Raw genomic sequence first — 23,270 nt, forward strand, 5'->3', positions numbered from 1 at the left:
GGAATCATTTTGATTACTTTGAAAGCTGAGTGGTGGATGAACTGGAGTAGGGAGATGCTCAGGGCAGAAGATCAACCAATGAACAGGCTTCTGCTATAGTTCAGGTGTGAAAAGATAAGCACCTACACTGTGGTGGTGGCAGTGCCTAAGGAAAGAAGGGCGTGTGTGTCAGGGTGAGGAGTCAAGGAAGTAGGATTTTAATCATAATCAAGAGAAGGAAAAGAAAAAGGGTTCTTTCAGTCAAGTGAGCAGAGCAAAGAGAGCCAGAGACTCACACCTGCAGCACTTTACCAAAAGCACAAACTCTGCAAAAGAGCCCCGCAGTGTGGGTCTCAGCCAAATTTATCTCCTAAGCATCTTTATGTAAAATGAGGACGTAACATAAAAGGATGCTGGGAATGTAGCTCAGGTGTTGAAAATTTCCCACCTGCACAGAAGACACCTAGGTTTTGAGTCTCTGTGATTATGAAAAGGATCACACACACACACACACACACACACACACACAACACACATACACACAAAGAGTAATAGGGAAATTAGGAAGAGGAGAAGGTTTGGGGGAAAGATAATAAGTTCAATTTAGGAAATATTGAATATAAGCTATCTACTGGATATCCAATTCCAGATGCCCAATTGGCATTCATTGATGCAAGTCTAGAGGTCATCAGAGACCTTAGAGCTAGATAAGGAGATTAGGGAATCTTTTGGATCCTGAACTTTTCTTTCTTTTTTTTTTTTTACTAATTAATGCCCGAGCACAGCTCTGGTCTCTAGGAATACAACTCCACTAACAGACCATTCCAGACAGCTATGAGGCAGCTTGGGAGCTACAAGTCTGTTTGCATTCCCATGTACAACCACACACTGAGATAGTCCAAACCCTTTGGGCTCAGAGCATTATAGGGTTCTTTATCATCATGATAGGACTTTTATCATTTTAAATTTTAATCTTTATCTTTCCTATGGAGAGTGATGTATCCATACTGGAATTCAGATCAAAACTGAACCTTCTGAGAGCTGGGGTTATGTTACTTTGACAAGCTGCTATCTGATACCATTTGGAAGTTGCCTGCTATTTCTTGCTTCCATCTTGTGGTGGAAAGCTGAAAACACAAGACAGGAATCTGGAGCCTGCTGTAGGTAGGACTGCTTTTGCCTCCCTCTAATACATTGGAATCTCAGTCCCTTCAGAACCCTTCGTAAAAAACTGTTTCCAGACCTTCGGATTCCACCAAATTCCTCCCATTTGAAAACTTCCAGAGTGAAGGTTTCCTTCCTCCATCAGATTGAAAAGAGCACCAACCAGGATAATCCCGGATGCTTCCTTGTTGCTGAAGTCATGTCACCAATCAGTCATGACTTCAGCAGATCCTCCTTTAAAATGTTCCAAGGCGTCCCTGGACTATGCTCCCTTCCCTATGGGAACAGGCATCAAAGAGACAGGAATAAAACCCTTTGCACACATCAGGAACTAATTGCCAATTTGGCAAAGGGATTGACCAATGTCATTCACTGTTATTTCTAAATCCTCTCCTGTCCTTGACCCCCACTATCTAGATGTAAACTTGGAACTATTAGTGGAGAAGGATAAAGTCTTCTGGTTCCACGAATGGAATTGAGAGGGATTTAAATTCAGTGCTTTTGAGTGTGGTGAAATGAACACAGCAGTACATTAATGCTAGGATTTGAGCTCACACAGCATGAGAGCTTTCAAAAACCATGTTTAAGGAAGCAAACAGAGCTACTACCAACCCTTTCAGAGGAAGCAAAAGAAGTCGGACAAAACAAGTGAGTACAAATAAAAACTGCAACTGTGCTGGAATTAGGTAGGAAGAAGAAAGGACTTGCTTTACCAAAGAACATTCACATATGGGATAGTGACAGCACACCCTGCAAAAGGTGGGTAACTTTCAGTGTTAGACACTACGAAACACTTGGAAGCATCTTCAAACTGCCCCTATATTTGGCTGGCAAAACTGGGTCAATTGTCAGGGGGGAATCTGGTTGAAAATGCCATATGAAAAGGAATCTGGAAAATAAGAGCTGGACCCGACTATTACTGATGGATAGATTAAAAGAAAAAAAAAAAACCTAAAACACCCTCATTTTCCCTCCAAGTCGACTGCTTTCCATGTTTCCAAGACAGGCAAGTTGCCTAGCTTGGAATCCCCTCCCTTTTACATCTCCTTATTAGTTCTAACTGGTTCTTCCATTCTCTGGGTGAGCCATGATCAGATCAATAATTCTTTTCCAATTTATAATGTACCAAGAACCAAATTTCCTATTGGAGTGAACCCCCTTAGTCCCCAAAGAAGAGGTGGGTTGAAAAGTACAAAGCCGGGATGTTCCTTGGGGGGAAAGAGGGGGGAAGGGAAAGGTACTTTGCAAAAAAGGGGGGTGGGGGTGGAAAGGGGGCTTAGAAGCTCCAGAGTTGAATTAATACTGTACCAAGATTCTGTATTAGCAAGTTTTAATGAGGAAAAAGTTTCAGCTTGCTCTGAACACCTGGATTTCTTTATGCCATAAGCAGCCAGCCTCCCAGCACCCACCTAGCCTCCCGTTCGTTCCTCTTGGAATTATTTAGATTTTTAACATCTTCGGACTTAAAGAGGATAAACTCCAACTCCTACTCTATGCCATCCTTGTTTATTTCCTACCAACTCCTAATAGTCCTAATTAAAGAAAACCCGAAGTCTACCCAGTCCTCTTCCCCTCCCCCCACCACAGACTGGTTAGTTCTGGAGACGACACATTCCCAGTACTCCCCGCCAGTTTGATTAATGTGTCTTGGCTAATTGTGTGAAAGATGGCAGTCCTTTAGCAAGTGTGACCAGTTTATTGTTCAGCCAATCACGGGAGCCTCAGTTAGCATGTGAAAGGGGTGGGGGGAGGGGGAAAGGGTGAGTGTTCCATCGGCTGAGTCAAAGGAGGAGCATTTTGGGGGGTCACAGGGCAACACCCACTTCTTTGAGGGGATGTTACTATGCTCTACTAAACCTGTAAACCTCTTACTCAAAGCACTTTTTTCTCCTCCCTCCTTTTTCAAGTAGATCTTTTTTTCCCATGGTGCAAGCAAGCAAGACACTGGCTAGTCTGTAGACAGATTTCACGTTCCAGGGTTTTTAATATTTCACTTTTATATTTCGGTTAGAGAATGATCCTGCTGAGAGGCTGGGAATCCGTGCTCATCAGATCCCCTCGCTGACACTTGGATATATTGCTCTGAAAGCTATCCCAGGAGAAAACATTAAACAAAAAAAAAAAGCCTACTTTTCAAAGCCTACTTCTCAATCTGCCCACATCAAAATAAGACAACTGGCCCTTTGAAGTTGAGGACACAGATTTCTCAGCGGCTTCCAAAAAAAAAAGAAAGAAAGAAAGAAAAAGAAATGGAAAAAGAAAGAGAGAGAGAGAGAAAAAGGAGAAAGGAACCAGTCTTTTAAAATTGAATACCCTTCTCACCTTGCCCACATCAAAATCAGGGAGAGTTGTCCTTTAAATCATGGCCAGAAAAATCTAAAAATTTAATTCTATTAATAAAGGTCATCAAGAACAAGGGAAAAGGTGATTTGCCACCCTGTACTGCCTTGCTAGTCAGCACAAAATGTACATTCCTAAGCTATGCTACCCCACTATTCTGTCCTATTGGTAATAAAGATTTGTTTTCTGATTACAGATCAAAATTGAAATGGAAGGAGCTGAGTTCCTGGTAGAAGAGGTGGTACATTGGTGTCATTGCTCTGGTTCTTGTACCTGTCAATATTTCCTTCAGGCTTTCACCCTTCTTTGGAGGGGAGAAAGTAGAGCTTAGGGGAGTGGAGTCAAAAGTATAAAGCCGAGGACCGTTGTCCCTTACAAATTACTACCTGTTGTAAATGTGGTTTGCATTCTTGATGTCGTTGGCTCTGTGTCCAAGACATGGCAGGTTCTTCAGGTGTCCACATACAGGGCATCTTAAAAGTCATAGTTTCATTTTAAGTTTTCATAGCTTAAAATGGCACAAAGACCTTTGGGACATCTTGTATGAGTCCAGAATAGATTGCTTATAACTTGAGGGAGGAGAAAAGACAGAAGAGTTAAGAAAAACTTCATCCCTTGATATGCGTCGGTTTCATTGCTTGATTTTGGTCCTTTGCACAAGCTTAAGCTAGATCAGAGGGTTTTGTTGTTGTCGTTGTTGTTGTTTATTTTTACCAATGTGCACTTGACTAAAAAGGAGTTTGGGTAAGAGATTGGATTAGTTACTGTAAATCCACCATCACTCTTAGAATAATGTGTATAAGCTATGCAGAGCCCTTCTTAAAACTTAAATCACTACCTAAATGTTAGCTATAATAATAATTGTTATTATTATGGCTAATTAGACTTGTCAGGATAATTAATGAAGGGACTCTGGTGGTGGTGATCATTGCAGTGATGAGACTTACTGTTATATCTTCCACAAAACTTAAACTAAACTTCTATACAATTAAAAAATTGTGGAAGCTTCAAGGGACCTTATTTCTGGCCCTCCCCCTGCAAGATGAGCAGCATGAAGGGAAAGAGAAAAAGAGGAGTCAATTTTCCTCATTCTTTCTTGAGCAAGTCTGAGATAGTTGGAGAAGGGCACTGTTGTCATCAGGGTCTAGGTTTCTGTGAGGAGCCTCTTAGCTGACTTTCTTCACTGAGCCCTAGGGGCTGGGCATGGGATCAGGAAAGGGCACTGTTCCAAACCCACTTGCTGGGGTGGAGATTTGATTTTTGCTAGGATTGGAACTCCCAGATTCTAAACTATAGTTCAACTGTTAAGTAGTTGTGAGGTAGCATATTATCATTTAATTGAGATACCATAATTCTCAAACCAACCAAATATACAGTTATTTATTAAATTTACAGTTATTCCTTCTTCAAGGCCAAGGAAATGCTATATGAGACCATACCATATCTTTATAAACCTTATGGATTGGTTGATTAAACCACGATGTCTGCTGGTATCATTTTATGGCTGCTTGAGCTAGAAGAGTAGAAAAAGCAAAATGCCCAACCTTCTATCTTTCCCATTCTTCTTCCTCTTCCAGTTGGCCTCCCCCATCCCCAACTATTTCCTGCTCTCTTACTCTCCTGGGTAAACTCAGGTGGCAACAGCAACGATTGCCAAAGATGGCAACAGAAACATAACTAAGGTGTCAAACAGAAAGGCAATAAAAAAAAAAATCCAAGCATTCTGTAGGTCAGACCTACATACATACAGAATATGACTCATAACTGGCCAGTTCTTTTCTGCATGAACCCCAGATCCTTAAACTATTTGGCTGAAGTACTGGCAAATATACTCCCTCCACTAACAATGACCCCTCTGCAATAAGTCTTCCTAAACTTAGACTGATTCTCATATAAAAGACATGCACTCTATTTATTACCAGGTTCACAATGGAAATCTAACTTGTAGACTATGCTAAAGATCTTCTCCAACTTAAAGATTTTTAATTTACCATAACTTATATTTCCACTGGCAGAGCTTTTGAGAACTCAGCCTCCTCCATGACATGAGAGATCTGTAGCCTCTGTCAGGACATTTTATAGAGGTCTTTTCCTCCCCCCACCCCACTATCCATTGACTAATGCACCTGTCCTGGGATTTAGCCAAAGGAAAATTTAATGGATTGAATGGGTTTCTCTTAGCTGCATATCTATTCTCTTGGTGATCCCTATTAATAGAATTAAGTGGTAAGGTTTTTAAGTTGTGATTTAATTTAATTTAATTATTAATTAATTAATTATTAAATTTAATAATGCTGTCCCTGATTTTCATGTGGGCAGGGTGAAGAGTATACAAATAAGAAGCTGCCTCCTCCTGCCCAGTTAAATTAAACTGAATGGATTAGGAAACGGAAATGGAATTAAGCAGTATGTTCATTTCAAATATTGCTTAGCTCCTGGTTTTGCTTCTCAAAGTTTAGCAAAGTCAGCTATCTGAAAAGGACTGTTTTAGGAAAGAACTAGTCAAAGGCAGCTCTGTCAAATGTCCAGGAAATAAAGCACTTCTTTCTTGGGCAAATAGTTGTCTATGATGGTTAGAGGAGGGCACTGTAGTCATCAGGACTTTGGCTTCTGCCAGGAGCCTCTTAGCAAACTTTCTTCCCTGAGCCCTAGGGGCTGGGAGTGGGGTTCAGGGAAATGGCTCTATTCCAAACCCATGAGCCCAGGCTTCATCAGATAGTTGACAGAAGACTCACATTTAGTGCTTAATGGCCAGTATTGTACTTACATGGTTCCTTCTCAGAGCATTCTGAAGGCTCTGTCAGTATTACCTGGATTGTAGTTAGGTAGCTTGGAAACTCCAGGCCAAGTATCCTCAGTAGGGACCCCCAATACCTATGAAGCCAAAGGAAGAGAAATGAAGGCATAGAGGTGGGATGAGTAGGGCAAATGGGAAGGGGGGGGCTCCAAAAGTGGTAGAATGAGGGAAGAAGTTGCTATAAGTTATATGCTCACCAAAAAAAGAAAGCTTTGTATTTGACACCACTTGGAAAATAATTTATTAGTAAATACTTATGTTTATATACATACTTAGCAAATATAGATGGACATAAACATAAATCCCATGCATTACTTGTTGGTTAATCTCGATTAGTTAAGATCATAGAGCCTATAAAGCTTTATCTCTCCTTATTCCTCTTCATCATTCTACCACTGCAGAAAAAACGACCTTCTAGATCATTTCCCAGTTCAATATCCCATCTTCTGCCTCCATGTATTTGCTGATTCTGCTTCCCATATCTGAAATACATTTACTCCTCAGCTCCATCTCTTAGAATTCTTTACTTCCTTCAAGGCTCAGCTCAGGTGTTACCACAAATGGAAGTCTTTTCTAACCCTCCATTGTTAGCACTTTGCCCCTCAAATGATCTGTTTTTCTGTGTATGTGTTTTATTTCCATAGTAATAGTAATAATTACTGTATATGTATATATATATATATTGAGAGAGAGAAAACTAAGATTTATAAAGCACTTTATGCATGCTATCTCATTTGATCTTTACAACAACCTTGTGAGATAAGTGCTATTACTACCCCCATTTTGCAGATGAGGAAACTGAGGCTGATGTTAAGTAACTTGCCAAGGGTCACATACCTAGTAAATATCTGAGATAAGACTCAAATTCAGGTTTTAATGATTCTTTTTTTTTTTTAAACCCTTACCTTCTGTCTTGGACTCAATACTGTGTATTGGCTCCAAGGCAGTAGAGTGGTAAGGGCTAGGCAATGGGGGTCAAGTGACTTGCCCAGGGTCACACAGCTGGGAAGTGTCTGAGGCCAGATTTGAACCTAGGACCTCCCATCTCTAGGGCTAGCTCTCAATCCACTGAGCTACCCAGCTGCCCCCCAGGTTTTAATGATTCTAAGTCCAATAGCACTCCATCTATTTTACCAGTATAGTGGCCCCAGTTGAATAGAAGCTTCTTGAATACAGAGCTTATTTCATTTTTGTCTCTAAATCCTTTGAGCTGGACCTAGTAGGTGCTTAACATGTGTTTGTTGAACTGAATTAGATCCATTATATTATATTCAGATTTAACATCTACTCATTAGTATAGAAATTACTTTAATTTTCCAATGTGGTCATTATAACCCATCAATACACCATATCCAGTTTTCTCTAGGAACTACATTAGATGTAGTTAACTAGATGTAGATGTAGTAAAAACAGTTCATTGGTAATAGTTGACATTTATATTTTTGATATATAGAGACTACTCTGAATTCTTGAATATAAGTAGGGGAGATTTAAGTAGTGTTGAAGTATTTCAACATGAATTCCAGTCAGACTTCTACAGTAGAATATAAATTGCCTACCTATCATAGGATAGAATAAATAAATAATATGTTCATATCTTAATGTTTACTGGCTTAGGATTCCAAGGCTCTGGATGAGAAACATGTTTCAGGACTCACAACAAGATTCTGAAGTGCTATTTTTACTTCCTAACAACCTTTAAAAGCAAAGGATAGATAGCATGGGGTAGGAGAAAGAGTGATGGGTCCAAAAGGTGGACTATGTGGGCTCATGTGAGCTCAAGTCCCACTTTCATATCTATGAGTTGTGTGACTTTGGGCAAGTCAGTTTTCCTCTCTGAACTCTAGTTTTTCTCACCTTTGAAATAGAAGGGGTGGAAATAGATGCTCTTTAAGGTCCTGTTCAATTCTGACATTCTCTGCCCTCTAATATACCCTTCTTCACACTCCTTTCTCTAAGCAGACTGAAAGACACCTGGAAAGCCTATAGATTTTTCCAAACAATCTCCTCTAGGCTTAAGGTAGCACAGAGAATCTTGGAATCTATTCTGAAAAAAAAATTGAGCCAATTAAAAAGGAAAAACACAAAAACAACTACCACGCACTGATTAATCTTTCAACTCTCTTCCAGCTCTAAAGCTCTAAGCTCAGTGTATGTAAACAAGTAGGTGTGGCTCACTTGTGCCCACAAGTTTTCACTTGGCTCAGACCTTGGGATGTACCTAACCATTGGCTGATCACAATAAAAAAAAAAAACAAGAAAGTAATTTTCTTGACAATGACAGAACCAATGGGAAATTCAAACTCCTAATGACAAAAACAAGCCAACAAATCTCATTTCCATATGATATATCTATCAGAATTATTAGAATTGTTATTACTTATTCTCTGGCTTGAAGTGAGAGTTATGTATTTATTTTTAACTATTTAACCATGTTTTTTAAAGTATTTAAATGTTTTAATTTAATTTAAATACTTAAATATTTAAGCATGTTCAGTGGTTCTATCTTTTTATTTTTTAATATGAAGGCATTGAAACATCAAAAATTTTATTGAACCTTCATGTGATAGTATTTATAAACTTCTTGTATCCATTGCTTGAGAAAATAATAATATAACAAAGATATTATGAACTGAGTAGCTTTAAAGTGAATGTTTGCTTTATTGACCTACTTATATTTACCGATATATCTAAGAGTATCTATCTAGCTATATCTGAATAACAGTCATACATATTCAGCCTATGAAACATATATATTTATGAATTTAAATAAACTTATTAGCCCTCCAGAGGTTTATACCCTTTGGTTGAGAAATATACTTTTGTTTTTTAACATGACATTTTAACATTTCAACAAGATTTCAGCAAATTTTAAATCTCTGATAATTGCTTGCTTTTTACATTTCCCTAAAGGTGATATGGAGAATTTTCCTAGAATAATGCAGCAATAGAAAATCTTTAGCATAGTTTACAAGTAAACTTAAACACTATTGATTAAAACTATAAGAGTCAATGAGTGGCTTTTAAAAAAAAATTGTGGGGTTTTTTTTGTTTGGTTGGTTTGAACCCACTATTGGCTGGGTTGAACTGGGAAATAAAGGCATTTTGATGATTGGAAAGATGGTGTAATTTATCTTACTCTTATTTAAACAGGGATGGGATCCTTTTCTAAAATGTATATATTCTAAAATCTAAAATGTATAGTGAAATAGATAAAAAACTTTGATCAGAAAGACAATGGTGATGGAAATTATGGAACAAAAGAAAATTCATAGGAATGACATTTTAGGAAGTTGGAGAGTGGAAATATAGATGTCCCCTTTATATGTGTGCCTCCAAGACTGAATGTCTTAACACTTTCAAAATAAACTAAAAGGGAAACAGAGATTTAGTGTTTGGGAGACATGGACCCAAATCAGAAAAATTAATTGATTTAAGAAAAAAAAATTGCTACATCAAATAGGATATGGTTATTTTTTGTCTGTACCTGTGGTTTTATTGGTAATGGGAACGATCTGTAATTCCAGGGCTTAGAAAGTTGCCTGTAACATTGAGAGGCTAAGGGACTTGCCCCTGGTCACAAAGCTAATATATATTAGAGGAAGGACTTGAATGCAAGTCTTTCCAACTTCTAAGTTTGTACTCTATTCCTTCTACCATATTGCTTTTCAAATCCATGTTATAGAATTTGAAATTCCTGGTCGCCTTCAAAACTCAGCGCAGGCTCCACTTTCTGCATGAGACCATTCCTTGTCCCTTCAACTGTTAGTAGCTTCCTCTCCAAGGCTACCTTGAATCTGCTTTGTATGTGTCCTGGAATACAGTGAGTTATGTTATTGTTAGAATATAAGTTCCATGAAGGGAAGTTGTGCTTTTATCTTTCTATCCCTATTGCTTAGTACGGTGCCAAGTACACAATAAGTCCTTAATCAAGGCTTCTTGATTGATAAATTAACATGTAAAAAGCATTTGGGAACATTAAAGCTCTATAAAATGCTAATGATTATTATTATCTGTTATCATCATTATCATCATCATCTTACTTGATATTTGACTAGCTTGTTGTGAGGAAGTTCACATACAGGGAAACAAATTGAGAGGCTTGCGGCCACAAAAATTATGTTTTATGTGTTTCATTTTTAATATCTGCCCCAAATGTTGTCACACGAGAAAGGCAGTACAAGAAAATGGTGATTTTATCCCATTATAACAAAGCATGAGAGACAAGATCCAGCAACAAGGCTGCTACATCAGGACAGCCTAGCAAACTGAAAACATATTAGAGTTACCTGATGACATGGGTTTGAATCCCTCCTTGATAACTTCCTCTTCCTACTTGGGCAAGTCATTTGCCCTTTCTGGGATTCTTACTTGCCCAAATATAAAATGAGGGGAGTTAGATTAAATTATTTTTGTGGGCTTTTCAAGATAGTTGACCTGTCTGAAAGATTTAGGAATAAAACTTCTCACCACCTGATAAGTTTACTCTTAAAACTTTGTATTTTATATATCTATCTATATCTATCTATCTATCTATATATATATATAACCATCTTCTCTCATTACTTTAAAAGATGATGACACTTAAACAATAGTATATAGACTAGCGAGGAGCTACATGAGTCAATAAAACTGGAGAATGATTCTTTTTTTTTTTTGGAGAAGAAAAATTTAATGAGCAGGGAAGGATATTGATTTTTTTAAAGTGGAAGCTGGGTAATCACCTATCCTTTATACTTTGTTCAGTCTGTTGCTGTTTAATTGGTCTTAAATTTTTGATGCATTATCATAAACATCAAAGGGAAGTTCCTATGTTTTATTACACTGTGTATAAGACAACTGCTCAAAAGAAAATGGCTCTTAGGGCAAAACCTTAGGGCAAAAGCCCTGCATGTTGGACTGATCATAATGACAGCTTGTCTTAATATAGAACGTGATGGATTACCCAAAAAAAAAAGAAAGAAAGACTTCACAATGATCCTTTGAAGGAAGAAGTACAAATAGTATTATTTCCATTTTGCTAATGGGAAAGTTGAGGCTTAGAGTCTATAAATGAATAGTAATCGTTGGAATCAAGACTTGAAAATATTTTCTGATTTGAGAGCCAGTATCATGCACTGGGAGTCAGGAGACAAGATCAAATCTTACCATTCAAACATTTGCCAGTTGCATACAAAGCAAGCCACTTCTCAGAGCCTGTTTCCTTATCTATAAAATGGTCATAATAATGCTTTTTATATTATATCTCACAGGGCTACTGTGAAGAAAGTGCTTTTCAAACCTTAAAAATAGTGAATTATCCATTGGTAGGCTGAGCTAATATGATAAAAAGGACAATTCTATCTAAATTAATTTACTTATTAAGTGACATACCAATCAAACTACCAATAATTATTTTATAGAGGTAGAAAAATAATAACAAAATTCATCTGGAAGAACAAAAGGTCAAGAATATCAAGGAAATTAATGAAAAAAAAATGTGAAGGAAGGAGGCCTTGCAGTCCCAGATCTCAAACTGTACTATAAAGCAGAGGTCATCAAAACTCTTTGGTACTGGCTAAGAGGCAGAATGGTGGAGCAATGGAATAGACTTAATACACAGTATATAGAGATAAATGACCTTAGCTAACTAGTGTTTCATAAACCCAAGGACTCCAGCTTTCAGGGTAAGAACTCACTATTTAACAAAAACTGCTGGGGAAAATGGAAAATAGTATGGTAGAAACTAGGAATAAATTAACATCTCATACTCTATACCAAGATAAGGTCAAAATGGGTATCTGATTTATATATAAGAGTGATGGCATCAAGTAAATTAGGGGAAAATAGAATAGTTTGCCTGGCAGGTCTATGGAGAAAGGAAGAATTGATGACTAAACAAGAGATAGTGTTATAAGATGTAAACTGAATAATTTTTGTTATATTAAATTTAAAAGCTTTTGTACAAACAAAACCAATATAACCAAAATTAGAAGAGAAACAAAAGCTGGGGGGGGGGGTTTATAACAAATTGTCTTAATAAAGGTTTAATTTCTCAAATCTATAGAGAACTAAGTCAAGACACTAACCCTAATCCAATGTCAGGGAACCCCCTGAACTGGAGATAGAACCAAGAATAGGTGCTGTCTGGAAGCTCTGGTGATCATTACCTAGTTGTGAGTCACAAACTCAGGAAAGAGAAGAGTAGTTACTAGTGGCCCCTAGTAGAGCTCCAAACTGAGCACTGAGTACAAAGCAAGTTCTAACTTAGAGGTGTGATTTTGAGTCCAGGAGCAGAGCAGTGACTCATTTCTAATCTTTAGCCCAGCACATAAGCCTGCATCGGTCCTCTGTTCTGGTTTTTCCAATGCAGACAGTCCCCCTTCAGTGATGAGCAGAACTCAAGACTAACATAAAGTCCAAAGTAAATAAAAATGAACAAACAAAAAAAGAACCTAATCATAAAGAACTACTGTTGCCACAAGAAAACTCAAGACTCAAACACAGAAGAAGAAAATGACTTGAAAACACCTACAAGCAAAACTTCAAAGAAAAACTCAAATTAGATGTAAACCCAACAAGTAGAAGATTTAAATAAAAAGCTAAAAAAAATTTTTTTTAAGTCAAATGAGAGCCCAAAGAGAGAGCCTAAGTAGGATTCTATTATGTTTAGATGATCTGAAAAGAAGAAAGGAAAGATGAGGAAGAAGAATATAGTGGAAAAGGAGAGGGGAAAAGAAGAATGGGGGAAAGATCTCACATAAAAAGGATGAACAAAGTTTTATAGAATGGAGATCATACAACACAAACTTCACTCTTAATTGAACTGATTCAAGAGGGGAAGAATACACATGCAGTCATGTATAGACACTCATTATTTATTTGGGAAGTAGGAGGAAAATCATTGTAGAGAGAGTCAGGAAAGAGTAAGAGGGAGAGTAATTAATTTAAGGGAGGAAGTGATCAGAAGCAAAACACTCATAAACAGGGAACACTATATTAAAAAAAGAAGGCTAAGGGTAAAAGAAAGCTATAGGCCAATTTCCCTAAAGAATATTGATGCAAAAATATTAAATAAAATATCAGAAAAGAGATTATAGCAACATACCATAAAGATCAGACTATGATCAAGCTAGATTTATATCAGGAATACAGAGCTGGTTCAATATTAGGAAAACTATAAACATAATTGAGCATATTAACAACAAAATAACAAAAAAATGATCATTTTCAAAGATGCAGAAAAATAATCAATAAAATATAACATCCATTTCTGTTAAAAAGCAAATACAAAAACAAACATTAAAGAGCACAAGAATAAATGGTACTTTCCTCAAAATGATCTACCAAGAGCAAGCATTATCTATAATGGGGATAAACTAGAAGCCTTTATAATAAAATTATAGGTGAAGCATAGATGTTTACTATCACCATTGCTATTCAAGTTTGCGCTAGAAATGTTAACTATAGCAATAATAAAAGGAAATTGAAGGAATAAGCATAGACAAGGAGCAAACAAAACCACCACTTTTTGCATATGATAGTTTACTTAGAGAATCCTAACCTAATCTAGAAAATCAACTAAAAAAAGAATCAAAACAATTAAGAACTTCAGCAAAGTTGGAAGATATAAAATAAATTCATATAAATCATCCACATTTGTGTATATTTCCCATAAAATCCAGCAGTAAGAAATGGAAAGAGAAATTTTATTTAAAATAGCTACAGGTAGTATAAAATACTTGGGAGTCTACCCGATTGATAAGATATGTATGAGTAAAATTATGAAACACTCTTCACACAAATACAGATCTAAAGAATTAGAGAATTATTAATTGTTTGTATATATAGGCCAAGGCAACATACTAAAAATGGCAATACAACCTCAATCAATTTATTTATTCAATGACATATCAAATTTCCAATGAATTACTTTATAATATTAGGGAAAATAATAACTAAATTCATCTGGAGGAGCAACAGGTCAATAATATCAAAGGAATTAATGAGGTAGAGTGGTAAATAGGAAAGAAGTGGGACTGGCAGTACCAGATCTCAAACTATAATATGAAACTGTAATTATCAAAATAATTTGTCACTAGGAAAGAATTAGAGAGGTTATTCAATGGAACAGATTAGACAAATGGAAACAAATGAGCACAATAACTTACTATTTGAAAACCCCCAGAGTAGAGGGTGGAAGAAATTACCTGTCAGATCTATGGACTGAGGAAGAGTTCATGGCCAAACAAGAGATAGAGAGGTTCTCAGAAGGTAAGATTGATTATTTTGATTACATAAAATTTAAATGTTTTTGCCCAAATAAAACCAATGCAGCTAAAATTAGAAGAAAAGCAGGGAACTAGAAAAAAAATTTTATAATAAATTTCTCTGATAAATCTCTCATTCCTAAAACATTTAAGAACTGCATCAAATTTATAAGAATAAGCCATTCTTCACTTGATAAGTGATTAAAGGATCTGATGGGCAGTTTTCAAAGAAAGAAATCAAATCTATCATGAATCATATCTTAAACTGCTCTAAATCACTAATTAGAGAAATGCAAATTAGCCATCTCATATCCATTTGATTGGCTAGGATGACAAAATAGGAAAATTATATAACGGGAGGGGATGTGGGAAAAGAGGTACATTTTCATGTATTATAGGTATAGCTATGAACTAGTCCATTCATTATTGAAAGCAATTTGAATTATGTCCCCAAAGATATAAAACTATATGTAGCTCCAGGCTTGTCAATACTTCTACTATATCAATACCCCAAAGAGATCAAAGAAAGAATATATATATACACACACACACATATATATTATATAATATGGCATTACATTTAGATTTAATGGGATGAACTAGCCAAACCTAGAGGTTCATGACATGTTTTTCTCACTTGAGTCAGATAGACAGGAAAGAGGGACTGAATTGTCCCCATAGGAATATTTTGTCTTCATAATTATGGACCAGCAGCCAACCAAAAAGACCCCCCAAATGACCAGAAATATTCAGAATATCTGTGTATGCTCTGAATTGGGTAGGAGGGACTTCTATGACATATCATCAGCCTTTCAAGAAGCAGGTTCCCCAGAGTTTCCCATGTGGGCTAGTAGTAGACAAGGAAAACTGTACAGATTCTAGGAATGGAACCAGGCTACCTCTCCCTCCTCCTCATTACTAGAGTTTTTTACATTTTATATTTTTTATATTTGTATTGATTCATGATGGATTTTGGATAGGAGGCTTCTTTCTATCAGCAACAATAGATCCAAATTTCTCTTAATCTCTTCATTCACTTTTTAGTTTTTTATAGTCAAAATAGTCCATTTTTATCTTTTGTAATCTTTTCCATCCCCTGTTTGGGTAAGAATTCTTCCTACCACCATGCCCAATTCATAATGTCACTCAAGCCCTATATACAACCAATACTTCAAAGTAAATGGGCTGGTAAATTCCTTCCTAGGATAGATCTGGTTCAAAGTTTGAAACTTGGATATATCTTTCGCTAGGGATAAGATATACAGTGATACCTCAGTTTTCATAATAATCAGTTGGAAAACAATTGCTGAAATCCGAAACCAATGAAAATGGAGGCAATTCTTTCCATAGAAATCAATGTAAATCCAAATAATTCATTCTAGACACTCCAAAATATATGCTAAAAACTTTTATAGAGAATAAATATAATTTATTTAATATTTAATAATAATAAGTTTAATATGAAAAACAAGAAATTAATATAAAATGAATATAAAAGACTAATGTAAAGAATAAGTGAGCATTTAACATAGCATTCACCCTTCTGAAGACTCTTTCTCGGCATATGGAAGACATCAAGGAGGGGAGAGAGAGGTTATTGTTTAAAAGGGGAATCCCCTTCCATAAGGACGTTAGGTATCAAGCCACTATCTGGAAAGACTTTGGAAAGAAGCTGACTTGTAGAGTTGTTACCTTGATTGTATCCCTCTTCTCAGCTGAGATACTATGGCAAAATTTCTACTTGACTGAGATGAGATATCTCACTCCCAATGAGAGAGCTCATTCATTTTGTATATTGTCAGATATATATTCTCCTCCCTATGCTTTATCTGATTCTTGTTTGCTGTCTGTATGGATAAATGGATTTATTTGCTTTCCAATACATGTATTGCTCACACCTAGCAGGAGAACTGTGGGTCACCCTTTGTTTTCACAAAATTAGCATTGAGGTCAAGAAGGCATGCCAATGAAATCTGAGGCAACCTACAAAAAATAGACAAATTTTTTCATGGAAAAAAATGGATGAAAACCTAAACCAATGATAACTGATGTCAATGAAAACCGAGGTATTTATTAATGTACTTTTTCTTACCTCCCAGATCTTTTCTAGTTGTTCAAGAATATCAGAAACTCCAGGAAACAAAGGTTGACCCTGGAGCATTTCAATAAAGATGCAGCCTGCACCCCTAGAAAAGGGCAAAAAAGGTGACTTTGGTACCTTTGAGGATATTATTTGAATTACAGGATGTCAGAGTTGGAGGGATGCTAGAAATCATCAAGTTCATGCCATACCATAATAAGAATTCGCTCTATAATTCACCTAACAAGAGGTCCTTGAAGACTTCCATTGAGGGGGGACCCACTCCCTTTTAAATCAACTCCTTTCAGTTTTGGATAGCTCTAATTATAAGTTTTTTCTTTGAATTGAATCTAAATTCATTTCTTTCCTAATTCTACTCATTTGTCCTAGTTCTCCCTTCTAGGGCCAAAACAGAACGAGTCTAATCCCTTCTTCACAAGAAAATCCTTAAAATATTTTAAGATAACTTTTAAATTCCCTTCAACTCTTCCTTTCTCCTTGCTAAACATCCCTATTTCCTTCAACTAATCTTGATATAATGTTAACCTTCACCATCCTGGTTTGTCTTCTCTATTCTCAAACTTTATGAATCTCTATTAAAATGTGAAATAGGGATATTAACTGCCATATATGTGCAAAACTAGACCACTCGTTCTCTGGACAAAATTTTCAGAGATAGTTATTCAAGGCTATTTATTATTAGAAGTCTTATTAGAAACAAATAGGTTGTATATACCTATTGTTAGAAATCTCAGACAGGTGTGTCAACTAGTTGACTAGCCTCAGACACTTCCCAGCTGTGTGACCCTGGGAAAGTCACTTAACCCCCATCGCCTAGCCCTTACCACTCTTGTGCCTTGGAGCCAATACACTGTGTTGATTCTAAGACAGAGGTAAGGGCTTTTAAAAATATCTTTAACACATTGCAATTATGGAGTGGCTAAGCAAATTGTGGTTTGTGAAAGTAATATAATATTGCTATTCTGTAAAAAGAAAGGATGACATCACATATTCAGAGAAACAGAAGACTATTTAAATGAAGCAATGTAAAGTGAAGTGGAACCAAGTGGAACCAAGAAAATAATATACATAATAGTGTACCAATGTAAATGGGAAGAACCACCACTGCCACAATCAAAAACTCTGAAACGGAATTCTATGTGATTTTAGTGACTAAATGTGGCTCTAAGTAAAAGATGAAATAATGCACCCCTTTCCCTTCTTGCTAAGAGCCTGGAAAACTGCATGGATAGTCAGACTTGGTTTATGTGTTGATTAGTTTTGCTGAAACAAGCTTTTTTTTTCCCTTTGTTACAAAGGTTGGCTCTATGGCTAGGGGTGTGGGGAGAGGGAAGATATATTTTTTAAAAAAGAAAAACAAAGAAATCTGCAGCAATAATGTTCCTGTGACAATAAAGGACTCCTGCCAAAACAAAGTTCATCTTTTAGAGAATTCTTTTGAAAAGAGAAACACTGTGTTAGCTCAAGTTATTCATTTTCTGAGAAGAGAAACAAAATATTTAACTCTAATGAAATATATTTTCCTTCCTAGTTAGTCATACTAAAGAATAACTCCTATAGACCAAAAAATGCACAGGAATGATTTTATTATTAATCCTAGTACTTCTAATTAAGAGTCCTCAGTGATATGGGGTAAGAAGGTACAAGATTGACAAAAGGGATTATCTTAGACATTCAAACAAGAATCAAACAAAATATATGTATCATTCTAGAATTTGAACTTGGGTTGTTTTTATCCCCAATAGGTTTTGATTGCATGGCTAGGAGTGCTTTTTTTTTTTTTTAAACCCTTACCTTCTGTCTTGGAGTCAATACTGTGTATTGGCTCCAAGGCACAAGAGTGGTAAGGGCTAGGCGATGGGGGTTAAGTGACTTTCCCAGGGTCACACAGCTGGGAAGTGGCTGAGGCCGGATTTGAACCTAGGACCTCCAGTCTCTAGGCCTGGCTCTCAATCCACTGAGCTACCCAGCTGCCCCTCTAGGAGTGCTTTTATTGCCTTTTAATGCTACTTTTTCATGTTGGTGGTTGCTGGGAATTAGGAACGAGGCTCATTTGTGGTACCATTTCTTAATCATTTTAAAGTTTTAAACTTAGGAGGTCTGGTGTCCTATTCCTGGAACTGATTGAATTTTTCACTTTTAATGGTCAAGGGGCATGAACAGACAGTTTTCAGCCAAAGAAATCAAAGCTATCAATAAGCACATGAAGGAGTGTTCTAAATCCCTCCTGATTAGAGAAATGCAAATCAGAACAACTCTGAGGTACCACCTCACACCTAGCAGACTGGCCATTATGACAGTAAATGAATTTTTCACTTTTCATCCAGATGTTTGGCCCCATGAAGCCAGTTATCTAGATCCTGCCATACCATGATGTTGTTTGCATTTGTAGGGCATTGGTATTTAATTGTATTTTTCCATTTTCGTCAAGTAAATAGTCATAGTCTCTTGGTTCTTAATGGAGAGAGTCATACTGAAGAAAATGCTTTCCTTCAGGTAAGAGAGGTGATACCTCTACCAGCACTGTCCTATAGACTCAAGGTGTCACGGATTTAATCTACCATGATAGACAATGTCCTATCCCAAAACTCTTAGTGCAGTTTTAAACTATAAGACTTTTGGGACACTCTATATTACACACAGTTCTAGAGTTGACATGAAGGATAGATGATAATTGTGTTAAAATCTCAATTATACCCAACGGTTTTATTTTAGCATTGCAAAGTTCCAAAGAGTTCTTCTATTCACTGATAAGAGAAACTTAAATTTGCCTTCATTTTTCAGATTTGCAATTTTTAAGACTTATTCGTTTCACAAAGATCAGTACATACTTTACCTTTATTATTTTTAACTTTTTCCACAACTGTTTTAGTTGCTTTTTTTTTAAACCCTTACCTTCCTTAAATGGTTCTCACTGAATAAATCTTTCCTTAAAAGAGAATGATACTCCTTAAATTCTTACAACAAATTCTAAAGGAAGAGAGAATTTAGTTTAAAGACTGCCCCTTCCCCAACATGCATGTAGCACATGTTAAGTTGTTTCTGGGGGAGTCAGTATCTCATTCTTTGGTATTAAAATGAATTTAAAATAGCACTGATAAATGGAGTGGCAAGATATTTCAAATAATAAATGAGACCGCTTTTCCTCCCTCCCCCTTTATTTTCTCTTTATTTCTAAACACTTGCATTACTTTAAGAGGCATTACTATATGTAACAGAATATCCATCAGAGACAATCTGAGATTATTTGGAAAGCCTAGTAGCTGCCTAAAGTCAGTTCTGGGTAGAGGACTTTGTATTCCAAAACCCAGTGTAATCTTCCTAAAATACTGTGTTATTCTTGTTAAAGCTCTCTAATTGGATCTTTTAGGGCCTGAAAAGGATCTTGAAAAGAGAGAAAGATGCTAGAGGATTAAGGAATGCTGGAAGTAAGTGTTAGTAAAACCTACTGGTATGTTTTCTATAATGTAACCAAGGTGCTGTTGACCTGTTAACTTTATGTAAACCCTACCACCAACCTGCTGCTATGAAGAGATTTTTATAAGGCACTACTTATTAAAATTAGGTTTTTTTTTAAGACAAAAGACTTAATACCCACTGCCATATGCCTTTTCAAATGGAATTCTGCTTGGATTCCATGGGGATTACATGGTCCAATAGAATAGGATTAGATTTTTTTCTTCCCTTCAATTAGCAATCCTTTTCTCCTCCCCTTTCCCCATTCCTCTCATGTTTTTTCTCCACTCAACCCTACCCTTTCCCCTAGTAAAAGAAAAAAAAATCCCAATTTAAACCCCAGTACTGATTCTGTGATTGCCCTGTTAATTCTTACTATAATAAACTCACTTGTAAAGTGTTCATTTTTCTAGACCCACATTGTATTTGACATATTATAGAAGCAGAATAATAACAAAACTTTGACACTTCAAGAATCTGTGATTTCATCACCCATCGATGCAAATTATAGTCCTTCTATACTTTATTAAGTGGCTTGTGGTCTTCATGAGTTTTGCTATGGCCCCAAACAACCAGCACCAGGTGGGTTACATTCTGAGGATGAGCCTCTGAAAATAGCAAGGCTGACATTCAGAAAGCAAGCAGATACTCTTCCTGGGTGGACCCAGACTTTAAGCCTTTCCAGCCTAGGAGGACCTGCCAGAGCTAGAGCTCTCCTGTGATAACGCTTTAGATCTCAGGGTCAACACTGAGCCACAAAGAGACACTAAGGTAGTTTAGCAGAGGAAGAGAAAAGGAATAAGAAACAATGACTTTAATTTGTACTTTTCAAATTCATTTTCATTATTCAGGGGCAATGATGCTGAGGAACTCACTGGGGAAGAGCAGCCTAACCCTGTTTAAGAGCTTTGCTCCCTACTCAGTTTCTGCAATACCATCATACTTAGTCCAAAAGGCCAAAGTGCCACAGAAACCTTGGAAATGTCATTGGAGGACAGTACCAATTGATGGGTGCATCTGCAATTTGACTAACAAGTTATCTGGAATTATGCTGAGATGTTAGTTAATTAGTAGCTTCAGTGGTATATAGTGTAACATTTCTGGTGCTCTTTTCAACTCTTTTTGAGAGACTCTAGATTTATATCTATAATATTTATATTTATGAACAATATTAATAGTGCCTGGTGTTTCTCTACTACTGTTCTCCTAAGAAAATCAAAGAAGTCCATGAATGCTGTAATTGTTTTCCTCTTCTCTTCTTAGAAATTAGTTGCAACTCCAAATCATAACAGATCTAAAAGGGAAAACCCTAAATGGCTAGGGTGGCTCTGGGTATGCAATCCAGATGATTTCATAAATCTTAATATACAGAGATGGTCTTTAATGTACAGATTCAATACTCCATCTTATGAAACTCCCAAAGCCCCCAATTCTACTATAAAGTCCCAAAGCAGCTCCCACCATTGCATAGGGAAAAATTCATTTCCTGTGAATTAGGAAGTAGGCAGGCATCTTTATCCCATTTTAACAAATCAAGACACCAAAGGGTCAGAAAAAAATAGGTGACATACATAGAAGAAGGTATAATAAATGCTTATTGATTGACATAAGACTTCATAATCTGTGGATTTAGAATCTGTGATTTTAGAATAAGGGTGTTCTCATTTGCTGTCTTTGTGGTATTTTTATCCCAACTAGACTCTGATGAATTAATTTTCCTATGTAGTTTTTATTTTTCTTAGAAAATAAATTATTGGGGGCAGCTGGGTGGTTCAGTAGATTAAGAGCCAGAACCAGAGATGGGAGATCCTAGGTTTTAATATGACCTCAGACATTTCCTAGCTGTGTGACCTTAGGCAAGTCACTTAACCCCCATTGCATAGCCCTTATCACTTTTCTACCTTGGAACCAATATCCAGTATTGGTTCTAAGATAGAAGGTAAGGATTTAAATAAAAATAAATTAAAAATTATTATAGAAGGCCCCATAGTTCTTGCTCTTAAGGAGTTAAAAATATAACAGAGGTGACATTACCAGCCTTTACAGGTAATCATTAGACCATGATATTTATTTTCAGGACATTAAATACTTCAATATCAATCTTACCAGATATCCAAATCAGAGGAATATTCTGTGGCTCCTAGCAATGCATCTGGAGGACGATACCAGAGTGTCACTACTTCCGAAGAGTATGTCTGACTGGGGATGGACTTGGCCCGAGCAAGACCTTCCAAATTATAAAAAAAAAATTTTAAGTATTATATTTCTATGTCCCCTAGGAAACTGGCAGTTTATTTTACCAAGGAAGCAAACAAGTCATGGAAAAATACAAGTGAAAAAGTGAACACAAAAAATTTAGATCATTAGTTTTAATTCATAGACACCCAATTTGTCTTTTTTCATCAAAGTTTCTCTAATCCCAATATATCATTTTGGTGAGTTTCCACTTCTGAGATTTTTTTTTTAGTCCCTCTACCTTCCTTAAGAACAAGATTATAATGGACAAAAGAAAGGGACTTCAACATGTCTGTGTCATGAGACGAAAAGAAATGAGGGCAAGAGGGGTCTCTGCTACTTTAATAACTAAAAAAGAAATGTTCTTGTTTCCATTAATGTCAAATTAATTAAAAATTGTTTCTGGCAGATTTGTACCAAAAATATAGAAGTTATCTTTTTTTTCTTTGATATCTTACACTAAGGCTAGTTCTATCCTAAGATAGAACCACCCAGAAATTGATACTTTGAACAAGTACACCATAATATAACTCTGGAAAGGAATTGACCTCTTTCTCCCCCCTTTCTACAATATGCCCAAATTATCCTAGGAGTTAGCATTTTAGCTCAGATTCAGAATTTCCACAGCATAAGAGTCCTTCAACAGACTCTAGTTTGGAAATCTTTCCTCAATGCCAAATACCTTCATATAATTTGACTTGCTGTCACTATTGAACTCAAGAGTATTTATTGTCTTGCAGGTTTGATGCCAACTTTTTGCCTCCCAGGAGAGAGCTGACCCAACAGGAGTGAGCATCCCTACCTATTTTGTGCTGCCTAGAAGTTAGAAGATGCTTTCTAATGACTGTGTCTCCCGGGGCCCCATGTTTCCAAAGACCTGATCTAGTCAATGCATTGGATAAATAAACCTGTGCACACAAAAGCGTCATTGTTCATAAACGAGAAGGAG

At 36.5% G+C, this 23,270-nt stretch overlaps 1 protein-coding gene and 1 long non-coding RNA gene across 3 annotated transcripts in view; one reads left to right on the forward strand and one right to left on the reverse strand.

The window, feature by feature from the left end:
* The window catches only part of CDK15 (cyclin dependent kinase 15), a 98,087-nt gene that overhangs the window by 40,210 nt on the left and 34,607 nt on the right, over positions 1 to 23,270 (reverse strand). Inside the window, exons 8-10 of the mRNA XM_001372238.4 lie at positions 22,193 to 22,313; positions 16,622 to 16,715; positions 6,294 to 6,357 (exon numbers count right to left, since the gene is read on the reverse strand). Of these exons, the coding sequence (XP_001372275.1) occupies positions 6,294 to 6,357; positions 16,622 to 16,715; positions 22,193 to 22,313 (279 nt within the window). The remainder of the gene's footprint in view (positions 1 to 6,293; positions 6,358 to 16,621; positions 16,716 to 22,192; positions 22,314 to 23,270) is intronic.
* Positions 1,567 to 23,243, forward strand: LOC103104155 (uncharacterized). 2 transcript variants are annotated; one of them, XR_471821.2, is made up of 4 exons: positions 1,567 to 1,902; positions 3,680 to 3,721; positions 22,196 to 22,275; positions 23,062 to 23,243. It is a non-coding gene; the product is annotated as an uncharacterized LOC103104155 (long non-coding RNA). The 2 variants fall into 2 exon arrangements; XR_471819.2 differs by lacking the exon at positions 3,680 to 3,721.

Source organism: Monodelphis domestica, chromosome 8 (genome assembly GCF_027887165.1).
Source record: "Monodelphis domestica isolate mMonDom1 chromosome 8, mMonDom1.pri, whole genome shotgun sequence".
Classification (NCBI taxonomy): Eukaryota; Metazoa; Chordata; class Mammalia; order Didelphimorphia; family Didelphidae; genus Monodelphis; species Monodelphis domestica.